The 20,624-nt window shown below is 48.8% G+C and overlaps 1 protein-coding gene across 5 annotated transcripts in view; it reads right to left on the bottom strand.

Annotated features, from left to right (window-relative positions):
• The window catches only part of ZBTB7C (zinc finger and BTB domain containing 7C), a 392,632-nt gene that overhangs the window by 18,255 nt on the left and 353,753 nt on the right, over positions 1–20,624 (bottom strand). For all 5 annotated transcript variants that reach the window (XM_088476546.1, XM_088476545.1, XM_088476547.1 and 2 more), the window contains one exon: positions 18,385–19,557. In XM_088476546.1, coding sequence (XP_088332672.1) covers positions 18,385–19,541 — 1,157 coding nt within the window. In that variant the 5' untranslated portion in view covers positions 19,542–19,557. The remainder of the gene's footprint in view (positions 1–18,384; positions 19,558–20,624) is intronic.

Here is a 20,624-nt window from a genome sequence, read left to right as displayed (position 1 = left end):
AGGAGGGCACTGATTCAGAGCGAGCGCTCTGGTCAGAGCGTTCGGCTCTGAATCAGGCCCTTGGTTCTTCGGACAAATTTAGGTTTGAGCCATCTCACCCTTTGTGTGGTCCCACCTCGCTGCTGGAGAGGGAACCTCAAGTGAGCTTGTGCTGGAGGAGATTTAGGGCCTGATTCAGAGCTGGACGCTATTTGCGGTCGTTCGTCCAGAAAATAGGGGTGGCTATTCAAATGAAACGTTCGCTCTTTGCAGTCTGTTCACGCCTCTAAGTCTGAACGAGCGAATAAATCTTGCGGTCGTTTTTTGAAAAACTACGCCCCCTGGCCGCTCGCATCCTACGTCATGTCCGCTATTTATTAGATTAATCGAGTACATCGACCAGCGTATGAACTGCTCACTATTCTTGTAGTTGGTTTTTGCTACCACAATCTTGCGAGCAGTTCTGGCTATAAAATAACCCAGTGACGTGGTCAATGACGCTGCTGTATTAATTATGCACACCCATAAAACGCCCGTTTTGACCTTTAAGCACGCCTGCGTTCGGATCTCCACTCCCCATTTTCAAGCACCTTCCCCTGTTACCACCCACATACGCCTCATTCTGTCACTCAAAATAGCAGGCATTCGCTATTTAGCGAACAAACGATTTTCGCCCGAACTGACTGGTTCGCGCATGCGTATTACGATCCGTACGCATGCGCAGTTGGGCAAACATCGCTCGGAGCGAACAAGCGGCCGCTTACGAGCGGCTCTGAATCAGGCCCTTAATTTTTTGATTTGTGTTTAATTATTCAATGCTGAGGTCAGTTTTTTAATCTAAACCTTATGGCGCAAAGACAAATTTCTTTCCAACTGTTCCTACAATTAAATTAACCTGGGCTGAGTTATATTTGAAAATTAATTACTTTCAGGAGGAGAAACTAAAGCAAAAGACTGAGGGACATTTATAAGGGCCGGCGTCCGTAAACTGGCGCAAAGTTGTCACGTGTGAGGTGCAACAAAGTATCTTCCATCGTTCGTGACTGCTGGATCCCTTTTTCCTCCTCCTAAAAAGCATTTCAGGGGTGCAATAGTTAATGTCCAACAGCCCCGATTCCTGGCAGACAAATGAGGGGAAATTGGACTCATGTGGAGCAGGGGTTTGCCATTGGCTATTTTTTGTGGCATAGTTTGTTCCCAATTTCCAGTGAGGAAAGATGGTGCTTATCATGCAATTGGGATGGTCCTGATTCTCTGCAGTCCACATTAACACGGGGCCTCTGCTAGGTAATCTCGGGCCCTGGTGCTACCTGTCGTAGCCGATCTGTCTCAGGGTGTGTGATGGCATAGACTTGCCCCCAGACTGCGCACAGACTAGCAGAGGTGGTGTGCCTGCATTAATCAATAGGAAGCTATCATTGGACCAGGCAGTTACTTGCCCAGTGTACAGTGTGGCTCAGCTGGTCCCAAGTCATACTTGCCTACTTTTGAAAAAGCATTTCAGGGAGAGTGTGAAAGCAGCACCTATGAGCGTGGCGGTAAAGTGGGCGTGTCCTGCTACATCTGAGAGGCGTGTCATAACATTGACTTATATCATACTTGCTGACTCTTGATTCAGCTTTTCCGGGAGAAGCCCGGTCATCTCGGCTTCGTGGGCGGGGGCCAAGCTACAGCTGGCATTAGGCACCGCCCCCTTTGCTGGAAAGCCTGTGATTCGCGGGTCCGAGAGGAGGGGGCCGGGCTAAATTACGTGATTCGTGTCGTTTAGCTCCGCACCCTGCATACGGACTCGCAAATTTATCCTAAAAGCTGCCCATCCTGCCCACTTTACTAGGAAGTGGGTGGGATGCGGGAGATATGCCCTACTCTTTCGGGGGTGCAGGGGGTTACCCAAAAAATTGGGAGCCTCCCGCGACTCCCGGGAGAGTGGGCATGTATGACTTACATACATCCAAATGTAAATGAGCCCCAAAGCAGTTAGTAAGATTTTTGTTGATGAAAACACACTGATCGTCTTCAGGGCTTGCTCATGTATTGTGTTTTATAACTGGTTCCATTTTAGTGGCCACAAGAAACCTTGTGAATGTATAGATCTCTGATTTCTTATTTTTCCAAGTATGTAACAGCTTCATAATGTGGGTAAGGTGCAATCAGGGAGATTGCTGGACTCATCAGGGAGACAGGGAGATTGCTACTATTTCAGGTCTCCCAATAGGCAAACGCAGGGGGGGGGTTCCAGTTGCCTGGGAACCCCAGTCTCCAGACCACCATGATGACTACAAACGAAATTACATATAATTCTAAAGCTGCATGATTTTAAGAATACACTTGTGCCATACTTGCCTACTTTTGAAAATGTATTTCAGGGAGATTGTGAAAGCAACACCTTTGAGCGTACGTTAAAGTGGGCGTGTACTGCTACATCTAAGGGGCGTGTCATACATGTGATGGACGTGTACTGCTACATCTGAGGGGCATGTCATACATGTGATGGGCGTGTACTGCTACATCTGAGAGGTGTGCAATAAAACTGTGTAAGGGGCACTAATGGGGGCCTGCATTAGGGGGATCACTACTGGGGGGCACTGTGTAAGGGGCACTAATGGGGTCCTGCTTAAGGGAGACCACTACTGGGGGGGCACTGTGTAAGGGGCACTAATGGGGGCCTGCATTAGGGGGATCACTACTGGGGGCACTGGGCACTAATGGGGTCTGCATAAGGGGGACCACTACTGGGGGGGGCACTATGTAAGGGGCACTAATGGGGGCCTGCATAAGGGGGACCACTACTGAGAGGGCACTGTGTAAGGGGCACTAATGGGGGCCTGCATTAGGGGGATCAATACTGGGGGCACTGGGCACTAATGGGGTCTGCATAAGGGGGACCACTACTGGGGGGGCACTATGTAAGGGGCACTAATGGGGGCCTGCATAAGGGGGATCACTACTGGGGCACTGGGCACTAATGGGGCCTACATAAGGGGGACCACTACTGGGGGGGCACTGTGTAAGAGGCACTAATGGGGACCTGCATAAGGGGGATCACTACTGGGGGCACTGGGCACTAATGGGGGCCTGCATAAGGGGGACCACTACTGGGGGGACACTGTGTAAGGGGCACTAATGGGGGCCTGCATTAGGGGGATCACTACTGGGGCACTGGGCACTAATGGGGCCTAAATAAGGGGAAAAACTACTGGGGAGGCACTGTGTAAGGGGCACTAATGGGGGCCTGCATAAGGGGGATCACTACTGGGGGCACTGGGCATTAATGGGGCCTACATAAGGGGGACCAATACTGGGGGTGCACCGTGTAAGGGGCACTAATGGCTATTTTCCCATCGTTTGCTCAGTACAGGGAAAATGGCCACCGCAGCCATTTTCCTGGTGACCTGCACATACTCTATAGACTCTGGGAGCACTCTAGTGCCCAGAGTGTATAACTCCGGCGCTGGTCGTGCACAGCTCAGTGCGCTGCCGGCCGCCGGACAGAGAGGAGGGGGCCCGTGTCGGAGACTTCACACGGGCCCCATCCTCTCTAGAAATGCCCCTGCCCGTAGAATCTGGTTGATTGTTATATATCACCTAATTCCCTTTCCTACATATTCTCTGACCATCCAGCATGACTTATTGCAGGCAATTGCCCCATTTACTGTCCTTCTAGAGCACAAGTTCTCAAACTCGGTCCTCAAGACCCCAAACAGTGTATGTTTTCCAGGTCTCCTCACAGAATCGCAAGTGAAATAATTAGCTCCACCTATGAATCTTTAAAATATGTCAGTGAGTAATGACTACACCTGCGCAGCTGCTGGGTGACCTGCAAAACATGACCTGTGTGGGGTCCTGAGGACTGAATTTGAGAACCACTGATCTAGAGGAACTGGGTTGAATTAATTGTTGAAGAACAAAGAAACATAAAAGAAGATCTCTGTTACTGAATCATTCAGCTCAGGGTACTGCAGCAGGGAGATAAGTGGTAAGACGGGAGCCGAGGATTTCATACCATGCCTAATAGATAATACTGGATAGCCGTTACACTATAATAACACAGGGAATCTTATTATTTCCATGTATTACATATAACAAGTTCTTACACTCAGCTATGTTTGATTTAATCAGAATTTCAACATAATTATTCTTATATATTTTATTAATTTGGCCTGTATGACGATTCTAAAGGAAAGTTTCTCACCTAGGAAAAGCTTTATGCCTGCAGTAAACATTAGCTCCCTCCTTACCAGTCCCTACTGCTCTCATTCTGTTACCAGTCCCCACTGCTCTCATTCTGTTACCAGTCCCTACTGCTCTCATTCAGTTACCAGTCCCTGCTGCTGTCATTCTGTTACCAGTCCCCACTGCTGTCATTCTGTTACCAGTCTCTACTGCTCTCGTTCTGTTACCAGTCCCTACTGCTCTCATTCTGTTACCAGTCCCCACTGCTGTCATTCTGTTACCAGTCCCCACTGCTGTCATTCTGTTACCAGTCCCTACTGCTCTCATTCTGTTACCAGTCCCTACTGCTTTCATTCTGTTACCAGTCCCTACTGTTCTCATTCTGTTACCAGTCCCTTCTGTTCTCATTCTGTTACCAGTCCCTACTGCTCTCATTCTGTTACCAGTCCCCACTGCTGTCATTCTGTTACCAGTCCCTACTGCTCTCATTCTGTTACCAGTCCCTTCTGCTCTCATTCTGTTACCAGTCCCTACTGCTCTCATTCTGTTACCAGTCCCTACTGCTGTCATTCTGTTACCAGTCCCCACTGCTCTCATTCTGTTACCAGTCCCCACTGCACTCATTCTGTTACCAGTCCCTACTGCTCTCATTCTGTTACCAGTCCCCACTGCTGTCATTCTGTTACCATTCTGTTACCAGTCCCCACTGCTGTCATTCTGTTACCAGTCCCCACTGCTGTCATTCTGTTACCAGTCCCCACTGCTCTCATTCTGTTACCAGTCCCCACTGCTCTCATTCTGTTACCAGTCCCCACTGCACTCATTCTGTTACCAGTCCCTACTGCTGTCATTCTGTTACCAGTCCCTACTGCTCTCATTCTGTTACCAGTCCCCACTGCTGTCATTCTGTTACCAGTCCTCACTGCTGTCATTCTGTTACCAGTCCCCACTGCTGTCATTCTGTTACCAGTCCCCACTGCTCTCATTCTGTTACCAGTCCCCACTGCTCTCATTCTGTTACCAGCCCCTACTGCTCTCATTCTGTTACCAGTCCCCACTGCTGTCATTCTTTTACCAGTCCCCACTGCTCTCATTCTGCTTCCAGTCCCCACTGCTGTCATTCTGTTACCATTCTGTTACCAGTCCCTACTGCTGTCATTCTGTTACCAGTCCCTACTGCTCTCATTCTGTTACCAGTCCCCGCTGCTGTCATTCTTTTACCAGTCCTCCCTGCTCTCATTCTGTTACCAGTCCCTGCTGCTGTCATTCTGTTACCAGTCCCTGCTGCTCTCATTCTGTTACCAGTCCCTACTGCTCTCATTCTGTTACCAGTCCCCGCTGCTGTCATTCTGTTACCAGTTCTCCCTGCTCTCATTCTGTTACCAATCCCTGCTGCTCTCATTCTGTTACCAGTCCCTACTGCTGTCATTCTGTTACCAGTCCCTACTGCTCTCATTCTGTTACCAGTCCCCACTGCTGTCATTCTGTTACCATTCTGTTACCAGTCCCCACTGCTCTCATTCTGTTACCAGTCCCCACTGCTGTCATTCTGTTACCAGTCCCCACTGCTCTCATTCTGTTACCAGTCCCCACTGCTCTCATTCTGTTACCAGTCCCCACTGCACTCATTCTGTTACCAGTCCCTACTGCTCTCATTCTGTTACCAGTCCCCACTGCTGTCATTCTGTTACCATTCTGTTACCAGTCCCCACTGCTGTCATTCTGTTACCAGTCCCCACTGCTCTCATTCTGTTACCAGTCCCCACTGCTCTCATTCTGTTACCAGTCCCCACTGCTCTCATTCTGTTACCAGTCCCCACTGCACTCATTCTGTTACCAGTCCCTACTGCTGTCATTCTGTTACCAGTCCCTACTGCTCTCATTCTGTTACCAGTCCCCACTGCTGTCATTCTGTTACCAGTCCTCACTGCTGTCATTCTGTTACCAGTCCCCACTGCTGTCATTCTGTTACCAGTCCCCACTGCTCTCATTCTGTTACCAGTCCCCACTGCTCTCATTCTGTTACCAGTCCCCACTGCTCTCATTCTGTTACCAGTCCCCACTGCTGTCATTCTTTTACCAGTCCCCACTGCTCTCATTCTGCTTCCAGTCCCCACTGCTGTCATTCTGTTACCAGTCCCCACTGCTCTCATTCTGTTACCAGTCCCCACTGCTCTCAATCTGTTACTAGTCCCCACTGCACTCATTCTGTTACCAGTCCCTACTGCTGTCATTCCGTTACCAGTCCCCACTGCTCTCATTCCGTTACCAGTCCCCACTGCTGTCATTCCGTTACCAGTCCCCACTGCTCTCATTCCGTTACCAGTCCCCACTGCTCTCATTCCGTTACCAGCCCCCACTGCTCTCATTCCGTTACCAGTCCCCGCTGGTCTCATTCCGTTACCAGTCCCCGCTGCTCTCATTCCGTTACCAGTCCCCGCTGCTGTCATTCCGTTACCAGTCCCCGCTGCTGTCATTCCGTTACCAGTCCCCGCTGCTGTCATTCCGTTACCAGTCCCCGCTGCTGTCATTCCGTTACCAGTCCCCGCTGCTGTCATTCCGTTACCAGTCCCCGCTGCTGTCATTCTGTTACCAGTCCTCCCTGCTCTCATTCTGTTACCAGTCCCTGCTGCTCTCATTCTGTTACCAGTCCCTACTGCTGTCATTCTGTTACCAGTCCCTACTGCTCTCATTCTGTTACCAGTCCCCACTGCTGTCATTCTGTTACCATTCTGTTACCAGTCCCCACTGCTCTCATTCTGTTACCAGTCCCCACTGCTGTCATTCTGTTACCAGTCCCCACTGCTCTCATTCTGTTACCAGTCCCCACTGCTCTCATTCTGTTACCAGTCCCCACTGCACTCATTCTGTTACCAGTCCCTACTGCTGTCATTCTGTTACCAGTCCCCACTGCTCTCATTCTGTTACCAGTCCCCACTGCTGTCATTCTGTTACCAGTCCTCACTGCTCTCATTCTGTTACCAGTCCCCACTGCTGTCATTCTGTTACCAGTCCCCACTGCTCTCATTCTGTTACCAGTCCCCGCTGCTCTCATTCTGTTACCAATCCCCGCTGCTCTCATTCTGTTACCAGCCCCTACTGCTCTCATTCTGTTACCAGTCCCCACTGCTGTCATTCTGTTACCAGTCCCCACTGCTCTCATTCTGCTTCCAGTCCCCACTGCTGTCATTCTGTTACCAGTCCCCACTGCTCTCATTCTGTTACCAGTCCCCACTGCTCTCAATCTGTTACCAGTCCCCACTGCACTCATTCTGTTACCAGTCCCTACTGCTGTCATTCTGTTACCAGTCCCTACTGCTCTCATTCTGTTACCAGTCCCCGCTGCTGTCATTCTGTTACCAGTCCCCACTGCTCTCATTCTGTTACCAGTCCCCACTGCTCTCATTCTGTTACCAGTCCCCACTGCACTCATTCTGTTACCAGTCCCCACTGCACTCATTCTGTTACCAGTCCCTACTGCTGTCATTCTGTTACCAGTCCCCGCTGCTGTCATTCTGTTACCAGTCCTCCCTGCTCTCATTCTGTTACCAGTCCCTGCTGCTGTCATTTTGTTACCAGTCCCTGCTGCTGTCATTCTGTTACCAGTCCCTACTGCTCTCATTCTGTTACCAGTCCCCGCTGCTGTCATACTGTTACCAGTCCTCCCTGCTCTCATTCTGTTACCAGTCCCTGCTTCTCTCATTCTGTTACCAGTCCCTACTGCTGTCATTCTGTTACCAGTCCCTACTGCTCTCATTCTGTTACCAGTCCCCACTGCTGTCATTCTGTTACCATTCTGTTACCAGTCCCCACTGCTCTCATTCTGTTACCAGTACCCACTGCTGTCATTCTGTTACCAGTCCCCACTGCTCTCATTCTGTTACCAGTCCCCACTGCTCTCATTCTGTTACCAGTCCCCACTGCACTCATTCTGTTACCAGTCCCTACTGCTGTCATTCTGTTACCAGTCCCTACTGCTCTCATTCTGTTACCAGTCCCCACTGCTGTCATTCTGTTACCAGTCCTCACTGCTCTCATTCTGTTACCAGTCCCCACTGCTGTCATTCTGTTACCAGTCCCCACTGCTCTCATTCTGTTACCAGTCCCCACTGCTCTCATTCTGTTACCAGTCCCCGCTGCTCTCATTCTGTTATCAATCCCCGCTGCTCTCATTCTGTTACCAGCCCCTACTGCTCTCATTCTGTTACCAGTCCCCACTGCTGTCATTCTGTTACCAGTCCCCACTGCTCTCATTCTGCTACCAGTCCCCACTGCTGTCATTCTGTTACCAGTCCCCACTGCTCTCATTCTGTTACCAGTCCCCACTGCTCTCAATCTGTTACCAGTCCCCACTGCACTCATTCTGTTACCAGTCCCCACTGCTGTCATTCTGTTACCAGTCCCCACTGCTCTCATTCTGTTACCAGTCCCCACTGCTGTCACTCTGTTACCAGTCCCCACTGCTCTCATTCTGTTACCAGTCCCACTGCTCTCATTCTGTTACCAGTCCCCACTGCTCTCATTTTGTTACCAGTCCCCGCTGCTCTCATTCCGTTACCAGCCCCCACTGCTCTCATTCCGTTACCAGTCCCCGCTGCTCTCATTCCGTTACCAGTCCCCGCTGCTCTCATTCCGTTACCAGTCCCCGCTGCTGTCATTCCGTTACCAGTCCCCGCTGCTGTCATTCCATTACCAGTCCCCGCTGCTGTCATTCCGTTACCAGTCACCGCTGCTGTCATTCCGTTACCAGTCCCCGCTGCTGTCATTCCGTTACCAGTCCTCCCTGCTCTCATTCTGTTACCAGTCCCTGCTGCTCTCATTCTGTTACCAGTCCCTACTGCTGTCATTCTGTTACCAGTCCCTACTGCTCTCATTCTGTTACCAGTCCCCACTGCTGTCATTCTGTTAGAATTCTGTTACCAGTCCCCACTGCTCTCATTCTGTTACCAGTCCCCACTGCTGTCATTCTGTTACCAGTCCCCACTGCTCTCATTCTGTTACCAGTCCCCACTGCTCTCATTCTGTTACCAGTCCCCACTGCACTCATTCTGTTACCAGTCCCTACTGCTGTCATTCTGTTACCAGTCCCTACTGCTCTCATTCTGTTACCAGTCCCCACTGCTGTCATTCTGTTACCAGTCCCCACTGCTCTCATTCTGTTACTAGTCCCCACTGCTTTCATTCTGTTACCATTCTGTTACCAGTCCCCACTGCTCTCATTCTGTTACCAGTCCCCACTGCTGTCATTCTGTTACCAGTCCCCACTGCTCTCATTCTTTTACCAGTCCCCACTGCTCTCATTCTGTTACCAGTCCCCACTGCACTCATTCTGTTACCAGACCCTACTGCTGTCATTCTGTTACCAGTCCCTACTGCTCTCATTCTGTTACCAGTCCCCACTGCTGTCATTCAGTTACCAGTCCCCACTGCTCTCATTCCGTTACCAGTCCCCACTGCTCTCATTCCGTTACCAGTCCCCACTGCTCTCATTCCGTTACCAGTCCCCACTGCTCTCATTCCGTTACCAGTCCCCACTGCTCTCATTCCGTTACCAGCCCCCACTGCTCTCATTCCGTTACCAGTCCCCGCTGCTCTCATTCCGTTACCAGTCCCCGCTGCTGTCATTCCGTTACCAGTCCCCGCTGCTTTCATTCCTTTACCAGTCCCCGCTGCTGTCATTCCGTTACCAGTCCCCGCTGCTGTCATTCCCTTACCAGTCCCCGCTGCTGTCATTCCGTTACCAGTCCCCGCTGCTGTCATTCTGTTACCAGTCCTCCCTGCTCTCATTCTGTTACCAGTCCCTGCTGCTCTCATTCTGTTACCAGTCCCTACTGCTGTCATTCTGTTACCAGTCCCTACTGCTGTCATTCTGTTACCAGTCCCTACTGCTCTCATTCTGTTACCAGTCCCCGCTGCTGTCATTCTGTTACCAGTCCTCCCTGCTCTCATTCTGTTACCAGTCCCTGCTGCTGTCATTCTGTTACCAGTCCCTGCTGCTGTCATTCTGTTACCAGTCCCTGCTGCTCTCATTCTGTTACCAGTCCCCGCTGCTGTCATTCTGTTACCAGTCCTCCCTGCTCTCATTCTGTTACCAGTCCCTACTGCTGTCATTCCGTTACCAGTCCCCACTGCTCTCATTCCGTTACCAGTCCCCACTGCTCTCATTCCGTTACCAGTCCCCACTGCTCTCATTCCGTTACCAGTCCCCACTGCTCTCATTCCGTTACCAGTCCCCACTGCTCTCATTCCGTTACCAGCCCCCACTGCTCTCATTCCGTTACCAGTCCCCGCTGCTCTCATTCCGTTACCATTCCCCGCTGCTCTCATTCCGTTACCAGTCCCCGCTGCTGTCATTCCGTTACCAGTCCCCGCTGCTTTCATTCCTTTACCAGTCCCCGCTGCTGTCATTCCGTTACCAGTCCCCGCTGCTGTCATTCCCTTACCAGTCCCCGCTGCTGTCATTCCGTTACCAGTCCCCGCTGCTGTCATTCTGTTACCAGTCCTCCCTGCTCTCATTCTGTTACCAGTCCCTGCTGCTCTCATTCTGTTACCAGTCCCTACTGCTGTCATTCTGTTACCAGTCCCTACTGCTGTCATTCTGTTACCAGTCCCTACTGCTCTCATTCTGTTACCAGTCCCCGCTGCTGTCATTCTGTTACCAGTCCTCCCTGCTCTCATTCTGTTACCAGTCCCTGCTGCTGTCATTCTGTTACCAGTCCCTGCTGCTGTCATTCTGTTACCAGTCCCTACTGCTCTCATTCTGTTACCAGTCCCCGCTGCTGTCATTCTGTTACCAGTCCTCCCTGCTCTCATTCTCTTACCAGTCCCTACTGCTGTCATTCTGTTACCAGTCCCTACTGCTCTCATTCTGTTACCAGTCCCCACTGCGGTCATTCTGTTACCATTCTGTTACCAGTCCCCACTGCTCTCATTCTGTTACCAGTACCCACTGCTGTCATTCTGTTACCTGTCCCCACTGCTCTCATTCTGTTACCAGTCCCCACTGCTCTCATTCTGTTACCAGTCCCCACTGCACTCATTCTGTTACCAGTCCCTACTGCTGTCATTCTGTTACCAGTCCCTACTGCTCTCATTCTGTTACCAGTCCCCACTGCTGTCATTCTGTTACCAGTCCTCACTGCTCTCATTCTGTTACCAGTCCCCACTGCTCTCATTCTGTTACCAGTCCCCACTGCTCTCATTCTGTTACCAGTCCCCACTGCTCTCATTCTGTTACCAGTCCCCGCTGCTCTCATTCTGTTACCAATCCCCGCTGCTCTCATTCTGTTACCAGCACCTACTGCTCTCATTCTGTTACCAGTCCCCACTGCTGTCATTCTGTTACCAGTCCCCACTGCTCTCATTCTGCTTCCAGTCCCCACTGCTGTCATTCTGTTACCAGTCCCCACTGCTCTCAATCTGTTACCAGTCCCCACTGCACTCATTCTGTTACCAGTCCCTACTGCTGTCATTCTGTTACCAGTCCCTACTGCTCTCATTCTGTTACCAGTCCCCACTGCTGTCATTCTGTTACCAGTCCCCACTGCTCTCATTCTGTTACCAGTCCCCACTGCTCTCATTCTGTTACCAGTCCCCACTGCTCTCATTTTGTTACCAGCCCCCACTGCTCATTCCGTTACCAGTCCCCGCTGCTGTCATTCCGTTACCAGTCCCCGCTGCTGTCATTCTGTTACCAGTCCCCGCTGCTGTCATTCTGTTACCAGTCCCCGCTGCTCTCATTCTGTTACCAGTCCCCACTGCTGTCATTCTGTTACCAGTCCCTACTGCTCTCATTCTGTTACCAGTCCCTTCTGCTCTCATTCTGTTACCAGTCCCTTCTGCTCTCATTATGTTACCAGTCCCTACTGCTCTCATTCTGTTACCAGTCCCCACTGCTGTCATTCTGTTACCAGTCCCCACTGCAGTCATTCTGTTACCAGTCCCCACTGCTGTCATTCTGTTACCAGTCCCCACTGCTGTCATTCTGTTAACAGTCCCCACTGCTCTCATTCTGTTACCAGTCCCCACTGCTGTCATTCTGTTACCAGTCCCCACTGCTCTCATTCTGTTACCAGTCCCCACTGCTCTCATTCTGTTACCAGTCCCCACTGCTCTCATTCTGTTACCAGTCCCCACTGCTCTCATTCTGTTACCAGTCCCCACTGCTCTCATTCTGTTACCAGTCCCCACTGCTCTCATTCTGTTACCAGTCCCCACTGCTCTCATTCTGTTACCAGTCCCCACTGCTCTCATTCTGTTACCAGTCCCCACTGCTCTCATTCTGTTACCAGTCCCCGCTGCTCTCATTCTGTTACCAGTCCCCGCTGCTGTCATTCTGTTACCAGTCCCCGCTGCTCTCATTCTGTTACCTGTCCCCACTGCACTCATTCTGTTACCAGTCCCCACTGCTCTCATTCTGTTACCAGTCCTTCCTGCTCTCATTCTGTTACCAGTCCCCACTGCTCTCATTCTGTTACCAGTCCCCACTGCTCTCATTCTGTTACCAGTCCCCACTGCTGTCATTCTGTTACCAGTCCCTACTGCTCTCATTCTGTTACCAGTCCCTACTGCTCTCATTCTGTTACCAGTCCCTATTGCTCTCAATCTGTTACCAGTCCCCACTGCTCTCATTCTGTTACCAGTCCCCACTGCACTCATTCTGTTACCAGTCCCCACTGCTGTCATTCTGTTACCAGTCCCCACTGCACTCATTCTGTTACCAGTCCCCACTGCTGTCATTCTGTTACCAGTCCTCACTGCTGTCATTCTGTTACCAGTCCCCACTGCTCTCATTCTGTTACCAGTCCCCACTGCTGTCATTCTGTTACCAGTTCCCACTGCACTCATTCTGTTACCAGTCCCTACTGCTGCCATTCTGTTACCAGTCCCTACTGCTCTCATTCTGTTACCAGTCCTCCCTGCTCTCATTCTGTTACCAGTCCCTGCTGCTGTCATTCTGTTACCAGTCCCTGCTGCTGTCATTCTGTTACCAGTCCCTACTGCTCTCATTCTGTTACCAGTCCCCGCTACTGTCATTCTGTTACCAGTCCCCACTGCACTCATTCTGTTACCAGTCCCTACTGCTGTCATTCTGTTACCAGTCCTCACTGCTCTCATTCTGTTACCAGTCCCCACTGCTGTCATTCTGTTACCAGTCCCCACTGCTGTCATTCTGTTACCAGTCCCCACTGCACTCATTCTGTTACCAGTCCCTACTGCTGCCATTCTGTTACCAGTCCCTACTGCTCTCATTCTGTTACCAGTCCCTACTGCTCTCATTCTGTTACCAGTCCCCGCTGCTGTCATTCTGTTACCAGTCCTCCCTGCTCTCATTCTGTTACCAGTCCCTGCTGCTGTCATTCTGTTACCAGTCCCTGCTGCTGTCATTCTGTTACCAGTCCCTACTGCTCTCATTCTGTTACCAGTCCCCGCTGCTGTCATTCTGTTACCAGTCCTCCCTGCTCTCATTCTGTTACCAGTCCCTGCTGCTCTCATTCTGTTACCAGTCCCTACTGCTGTCATTCTGTTACCAGTCCCTACTGCTCTCATTCTGTTTCCAGTCCCCACTGCTCTCATTCTGTTACCAGTCCCCACTGCTGTCATTCTGTTACCATTCTGTTACCAGTCCCCACTGCTCTCATTCTGTTACCTGTCCCCACTGCTGTCATTCTGTTACCAGTCCCCACTGCTCTCATTCTGTTACCAGTCCCCACTGCTGTCATTCTGTTACCAGTCCCCACTGCACTCATTCTGTTACCAGTCCCTACTGCTCTCATTCTGTTACCAGTCCCTACTGCTCTCATTCTGTTACCAGTCCCCACTGCTGTCATTCTGTTACCAGTCCTCACTGCTCTCATTCTGTTACCAGTCCCCACTGCTGTCATTCTGTTACCAGTCCCCACTGCTCTCATTCTGTTACCAGTCCCCTCTGCTCTCATTCTGTTACCAGTCCCCGCTGCTCTCATTCTGTTACCAGTCCCCACTGCTCTCATTCTGTTACCAGTCCCCACTGCTCTCATTCTGTTACCAGTCCCCATTGCTCTCATTCTGTTACCAGTCCCTACTGCTGTCATTCTGTTACCAGTCCCTACTGCTCTTATTCTGTTACCAGTCCCTACTGCTCTCATTCTGTTACCAGTCCCCGCTGCTCTCATTCTGTTACCAGTCCCCGCTGCTCTCATTCTGTTACCAGTCCCCGCTGCTGTCATTCTGTTACCAGTCCCCGCTGCTCTCATTCTGTTATCAGTCCCTATTGCTCTCATTCTGTTACCAGTCCCTACTGATCTCATTCTGTTACCAGTCCCTACTGATCTCATTCTGTTACCAGTCCCTACTGATCTCATTCTGTTACCAGTCCCCACTGCTGTCATTCTGTTACCAGTCCCCACTGCTGTCATTCTGTTACCAGTCCCTTCTGCTGTCATTCTGTTACCAGTCCCTACTGCTCTCATTCTGTTACCAGTCCCTGCTGCTCTCATTCTGTTACCAGTCCCTACTGCTCTCATTCTGTTACCAGTCCCCGCTGCTCTCATTCTGTTACCAGTCCCCGCTGCTCTCATTCTGTTACCAGTCCCCGCTGCTCTCATTCTGTTACCAGTCCCCACTGCTGTCATTCTGTTACCAGTCCCCACTGCTCTCATTCTGTTATCAGTCCCTATTACTCTCATTCTGTTACCAGTCCCTGCTGCTCTCATTCTGTTACCAGTCCCTACTGCTCTCATTCTGTTACCAGTCCCTGCTGCTCTCATTCTGTTACCAGTCCCCAATGCTCTCATTCTTTTACCAGTCCCCACTGCTCTCATTCTGTTTCCAGTCCCCACTGCTGTCATTCTGTTACCAGTCCCCACTGCTCTCATTCTGTTATCAGTCCCTATTGCTCTCATTCTGTTACCAGTCCCTACTGATCTCATTCTGTTACCAGTCCCTACTGATCTCATTCTGTTACCAGTCCCCACTGCTGTCATTCTGTTACCAGTCCCTACTGCTCTCATTCTGTTACCAGTCTCTACTGCTGTCATTCTGTTACCAGTCCCTACTGCTCTCATTCTGTTACCAGTCCCTACTGCTGTCATTCTGTTACCAGTCCCTACTGCTCTCATTCTGTTAGTCACCTGACTGAGGGCCGGATGCAGAGATGGACGGAATCGCACAGTCGCCCACAAGCGGCTGAGCAATTCTGTCCATTTAAAATGCAAATGCAGGAGGAGGAGTCAGACACCTCCTTGCTGCATCTGCGTGATTGCAGCGCTGCGACCGAGGTCGTAGCCTGGGATCACCATCGGAACAATCCCAGCTATCGGTCGCAATTGTTGTCCCTTCGGCCAGGCTGCGGTAGCTCAAGCTTACCGCATCCTGGCCGGGTCCTGGAAGTTTGTGAGGCCAGGAAGTCTGCGTGCACCCACGCAGACCCTGGCCTCATCCCTCCCGGAAAACTGGGGCGACACGTCCACGTTTCCGGGAGCGTTGCCTAGGAACGCCTCCGCTCTCCTAAATGCCGCAGCTTGTCGGTCAGGCTGCGGCTGTGAGGCCATGCGAGCGAACTCACAGATAGAGGGCTGCACATACGAAGTCCTCCCACCATCTGAGATGTGCGCTCACCATCTGGTTAGTGTACATCTCTGAAACAAGACCTGAGTCAGCATCAGTGGCCTTGCTACCTCCATTGCGGGGGGCATAGACACTATTGGGCACAGAGGTGAGGAGGCGGCATTACGGGACCAGCCTCCCAAAGCCCTCACTTGTGAGCCTATGCAGGAACCATTGCATGTATAGAAATATGGGCCAATCCCTGCACATAATTAGAAGTTGAGCCTCTATGAGTAGGGATGATCATTGATGGACGATATTTCGCAACCATCAATATTTTCGGAACTATGGCTATGTTTTTTCCATTCGTTGGCATGAGAGCGATGGCGGTCACCATTGCTTGCTTTGTGCCAATGGTTGTTTATGGAGATGTGATTCCTGCTGCATACACCATAAAGAGAAACTCTCAGCCAGTGACAGCGCTCATGTGCGCATGTCTCTCTCTGTCTTGTGCATGCTTACGAGCGTATGGTCGATGGATCAAACCATTGAATGGTTTTTCCAACTATGGCTACATACCATCGTTGGGCAGGAAACGAGGGCATAAAAAATGCAGCAATCTGGCACTGAGCTTCCGATGTCCATCCCTGCCCACGAGTGGGGAATGAGGACTCCCTCCAAATGGGCCTCGGTCAATGTGCACCGTGTCTATGAGAAGTAGCGCACGGTGTCTATGAGAAGTAGCGCAGGAAACTAATGTCACACTGCGCACCTACTGCAGAACGGTCGGTGATCAGGATGCTGTAAGTAAGGTGTAGGATGAGCTTTGACTCCCACTCCTCTAGGACTGTACTGCCTAAGATTAAGTTCTCCTCTCGCCTCATTGGAGGAAACCCCACCCCCACCGCCCACCCAAATTAATTTACAGGATAAATTTGTTTGTACTTTTCTGTGGCTGAAAGTGGATGGGACCTCTCTAGGCTACAAGACTGCAGAATTCTGTTTCTTTGTTTTGGAACCAAAAATACAGATAGATGTGTTTTTTTTTTAAATAAAAATAAATTAAAGGCAAATAACATTTTTTTTACTCTTCTGCTATTTTAATATCAGTGGGGTTTTCCATAAAACTGCTTTTCCATCCCTTCTGTGATTTATACCCATATAACTAAGTACATGGCAGAAAGTTGCTCTCTGGGAATTAGTGTAAGAGTTGTTGTATCCTAGGGCAACAGATATAAACAGTTCTGTCTGAAAATAGTAATAGATTGCTGAAATCAGAGAAAGACGCCTAGAAGGTCACTTGTAAAAGATACAGGAAAGAGAGTAGAAGCCAATAAATGAGCCATCTGTAGGTGGAACCCCCTTTGAGAAGGATTACTGTTAAACTGCGTTGTGGTCCTCAACACTAACAGTCCAGGCGATATATTATTATTTATATATATATTTACTAAAGATCGATTTTGGATTCTGTTCAATTTGCCATTCCATTTTGGTTCGATTTCCAATCAATTTAGATATTGGAGATTTACTAAAGCCAAAATCGAATGTCAAATCGAACAGAAAACTGAATTTCACGCAAAATCGAATATAGGAAAAACATCGATGTTTTCCCATAGACGAATATAGGATCCCTTCATTTACTAACATTCGATTTGCAAATCGAACGAAAATCGAACTCAAAATCGAACTTCAAATCCCCAAATGAATAGACTAAGGAGAGACAGTCGATTTGAGCTTCTAAACACCATTCTATTGGCTGGAAATTGATTGTGTTGTCCTTAAAAGTTCCTAAAAGCATGTGGGGCAGTCTGGCTGTAGGAATAATGGCTGCTCAAGGCTATGCTATGCTGTGCACCTACCTACAGTATCAGGGGCGTAACTAGCTCTTTGGGGTCCCCATAGCAAAGGTGCATACAGGCCCCCCCACCATGGTGGGGTTCAGCCGACATAGCCAGGCGAACAAATAAAAAAAATTTAAAATTATATATCCGTATAAATGTATACATACATATATGTATATATATACATATAAACATATATATAATATATATATATAGGTATATATATATATATATATATATATATATACTGTGTGTGTATATATATATATATATTTATTTAAGATGAGTATATTATATTTATGAAGAAATTATAAATCACTTTCACTTTTCTAGAGTGTGCACAAGTGTTTGCAATTTTCTCCAGTTATTTAGTGAGCATGTGATACATTTGGCCCAATAAGAACTAAAGTTGAGTTCGATTCTGCTTTCTATTTTATATTCGATTTTAATGGGGATTTGAGGTTCGATTTTGGAAGGAATTTCATAAACTGAACACAAAATCTCTACTTAAAATCAACCAAAATCGAATTCGATTTGAGAATCGACTGCAAAATCGAATATTAGTAAATAAGGGATTTGTTAAGGGATTTTGAAGTTCGATTTAAATTCGATTTCAGTCGATTTTATCGATTCATAAAATCAAATACCAAATCGAACTTTAGTAAATTTACCTCCAGGTTTTAAGGTTAGCCATACTTGACCACAGCTGACTTAATTAGTACCTTAGTTATTTTGATTTAAGCACCTGTGCTTAAGCACGGATATCCTTAAAACCTGGACTGCTACTGTGCCTTGAGGATCAAGCCTGGGAACCACTGACATATATATACTCATGAATGAATCCAGTAGTCTACTATCTTCTCACCTGGTGAAGCGAACCTCACATATACTACACATGTATGGCTTTTCTCCCGTGTGCGTCCTCATGTGCCGTGGAAGTTTTCCAGCACCCATTATGACCTTGTGACATATCGGACATTGTTGAGAGGCCTTCGGCTTAATCTTCCTCTCCTCCTCCAAAGGCCACGATGGAAACATGCCCAAGTGAGCCGCGCTAAGAAAGCTGAGATAGGTACTGTAGTCCATTTCTGCCTTAATCTGCCCGAAGTGTTTAGAGGAATGTTCCAGGAACATGTCTTTGAAGAAATCGGTGGAAAACGGGAGGGCTGGTATCTCGTCATTCTCCTCCTCCTTAATTTTCCTATCTTTGATCACAAGATCAAGAGGGCCAATGTCTACCTGCTGCTCTTGAAGTTGTGAAAAGGCCAAATCTGTGTTCCAAAGCTGGGGGAAAAAGCCAGGTACAAAGTGAGAGATGGTTGGTGTTTTGTCCGCCATGTTGTTTTTGGGGTACGGGTTTTCACTTAACAATGACTCGATCGAAAAATCTTTTATAGCACTTTGGTGGCCAGAAGAATTGTTGGTGGAAGAGTAATGGGTTGTGATGTCCCTCTGAGTTTCATGGTATGTTGCTTCCGGGTGATCTGATGGTGGAGAACTTTGGTGGCAACTGGCTTCCTGAAGTTTTGTTTGGTTTTCCTGGTTCACCAAGTCTTTAGTCTCCCCCTCTTCCTCCTCCTCATCATCCTCATCATCTTCTTCTCTCTCATCATCCTCTTCCTCCCCATCTCTCGGAGTCTCTAGGATTTCCAGACACACGTTGATGACACACTGAATCTCCAACATCTCAGCTGCATCGAGGATGTGTTTTAAGTTAGACGTTGTGATGGTGAGTGTTGACGTGTAGGCAAATTCTAAGATGGCAGAGAAGGCTTCTGGCCTGACGAAGTCAATTTCATAGATGTACGGCTGCTCCAACATTGAGCCTGTGGTAAAAAGCTTTTTAAAATACTTGCTGCAGGCCGCTAGCACAGACCTGTGTGTCCGATATTCCTGGTCCTGAATGATGAGGATAACGTCACAGAGTAACCCATCGTGTCTCTGCTGGTTCAGTCCACATAAGATGTCACTGCTGTGGTTAGGGAATGGAATGCCGATTAAGTCATCATCGCCACCGGCCATGTTCTCATAAGTGGTCCTGAAACAGAGCAGAAATTGAAAGATCAGTCTGGTGGCATCGACTGCCGGATATAAAATAAACCAATATTCATGTTCTAATGAGAGGAATCTTACTTCCGTATCCTCCCCCAAATATATTTCAGTACACTTTAGACCATTTGAGATCTGGCTGAAGAATTCTCGGAGAGGCCAAAATGGAATCACCCAGTTGACTTGGTGCCACGTCAAGTGAGACACTCCCCAAATAATTCCATTACGTTATGGATTTAAGAGCATTAAAATTAACAATATTTCTTTTAACTCTCAAATTGTGTCAACATATTGACCCCTGTGAAGTAGAAAATAGGTTATAGCGATGGCGCTTTCATTAAATGTTGTGCAATAATTGGGGGACACCACTTACCGAAGCCCCAATGACTGCTCCATGTAGCTGTCTTCCCCTGGGGCTTCACTTGCTCCTCTCTCAGCCCGTCCAAAAGCCGATAAACGTGTAACGCTATAGAGAGGTGCGGCTAAACAGACCAATAAAAAGCCTCAATCAAAGGTTGCAGCTCCTTAGTTGTCATCCCACTCACGCACCCCTCGGCGGCCATTTTAAAGTGGTGAGTTTAAAAGATTTGTGGGCGCTCTGCCACCAAAATGGAAGCTCCCTGGTGAATTATGTTTCAGCATGCAGAGCTCGGGGTTCCACTAAGGATATTCTTGGTCAGTGAACTTTGAGACAAAATCTGGGAAATGCTACTTAAACACCGAGAGGTCCTTTATTTTTCACTATACTATGAGAAGCCTTTTGCCAACATCTGTTTAAACTGGGGCTTAGGGGAAACGTTGTTGCAAGGATTCGGGTTCCATCATTTCCCCCTGGTACAGTTTACAGAAGTAAGGGCCTCATTTATCAACGAGTGATATCCTTGTTATCACTTGTTACTGATCTTAAATGGTGCTCCAACCAATCAGCTCCTAAATGTCATGTGTTTGAAAAATGACAGTTAGGAGCTGATTGGTTGGAGCACCATTTAAGCATACTTGCATACACTAGTATGGGGACAGAATTCATCAAGCTCTGAAAATATAATATTTCCGGAG

The sequence above is a fragment of the Taudactylus pleione genome, unplaced genomic scaffold (genome assembly GCF_031769625.1).
Source record: "Taudactylus pleione unplaced genomic scaffold, aTauple2 ptg000189l, whole genome shotgun sequence".
Classification (NCBI taxonomy): domain Eukaryota; kingdom Metazoa; phylum Chordata; class Amphibia; order Anura; family Myobatrachidae; genus Taudactylus; species Taudactylus pleione.
Note: the sequence above shows the minus strand (reverse complement) of the source record. Positions and strands in the feature narration are given on the sequence as shown.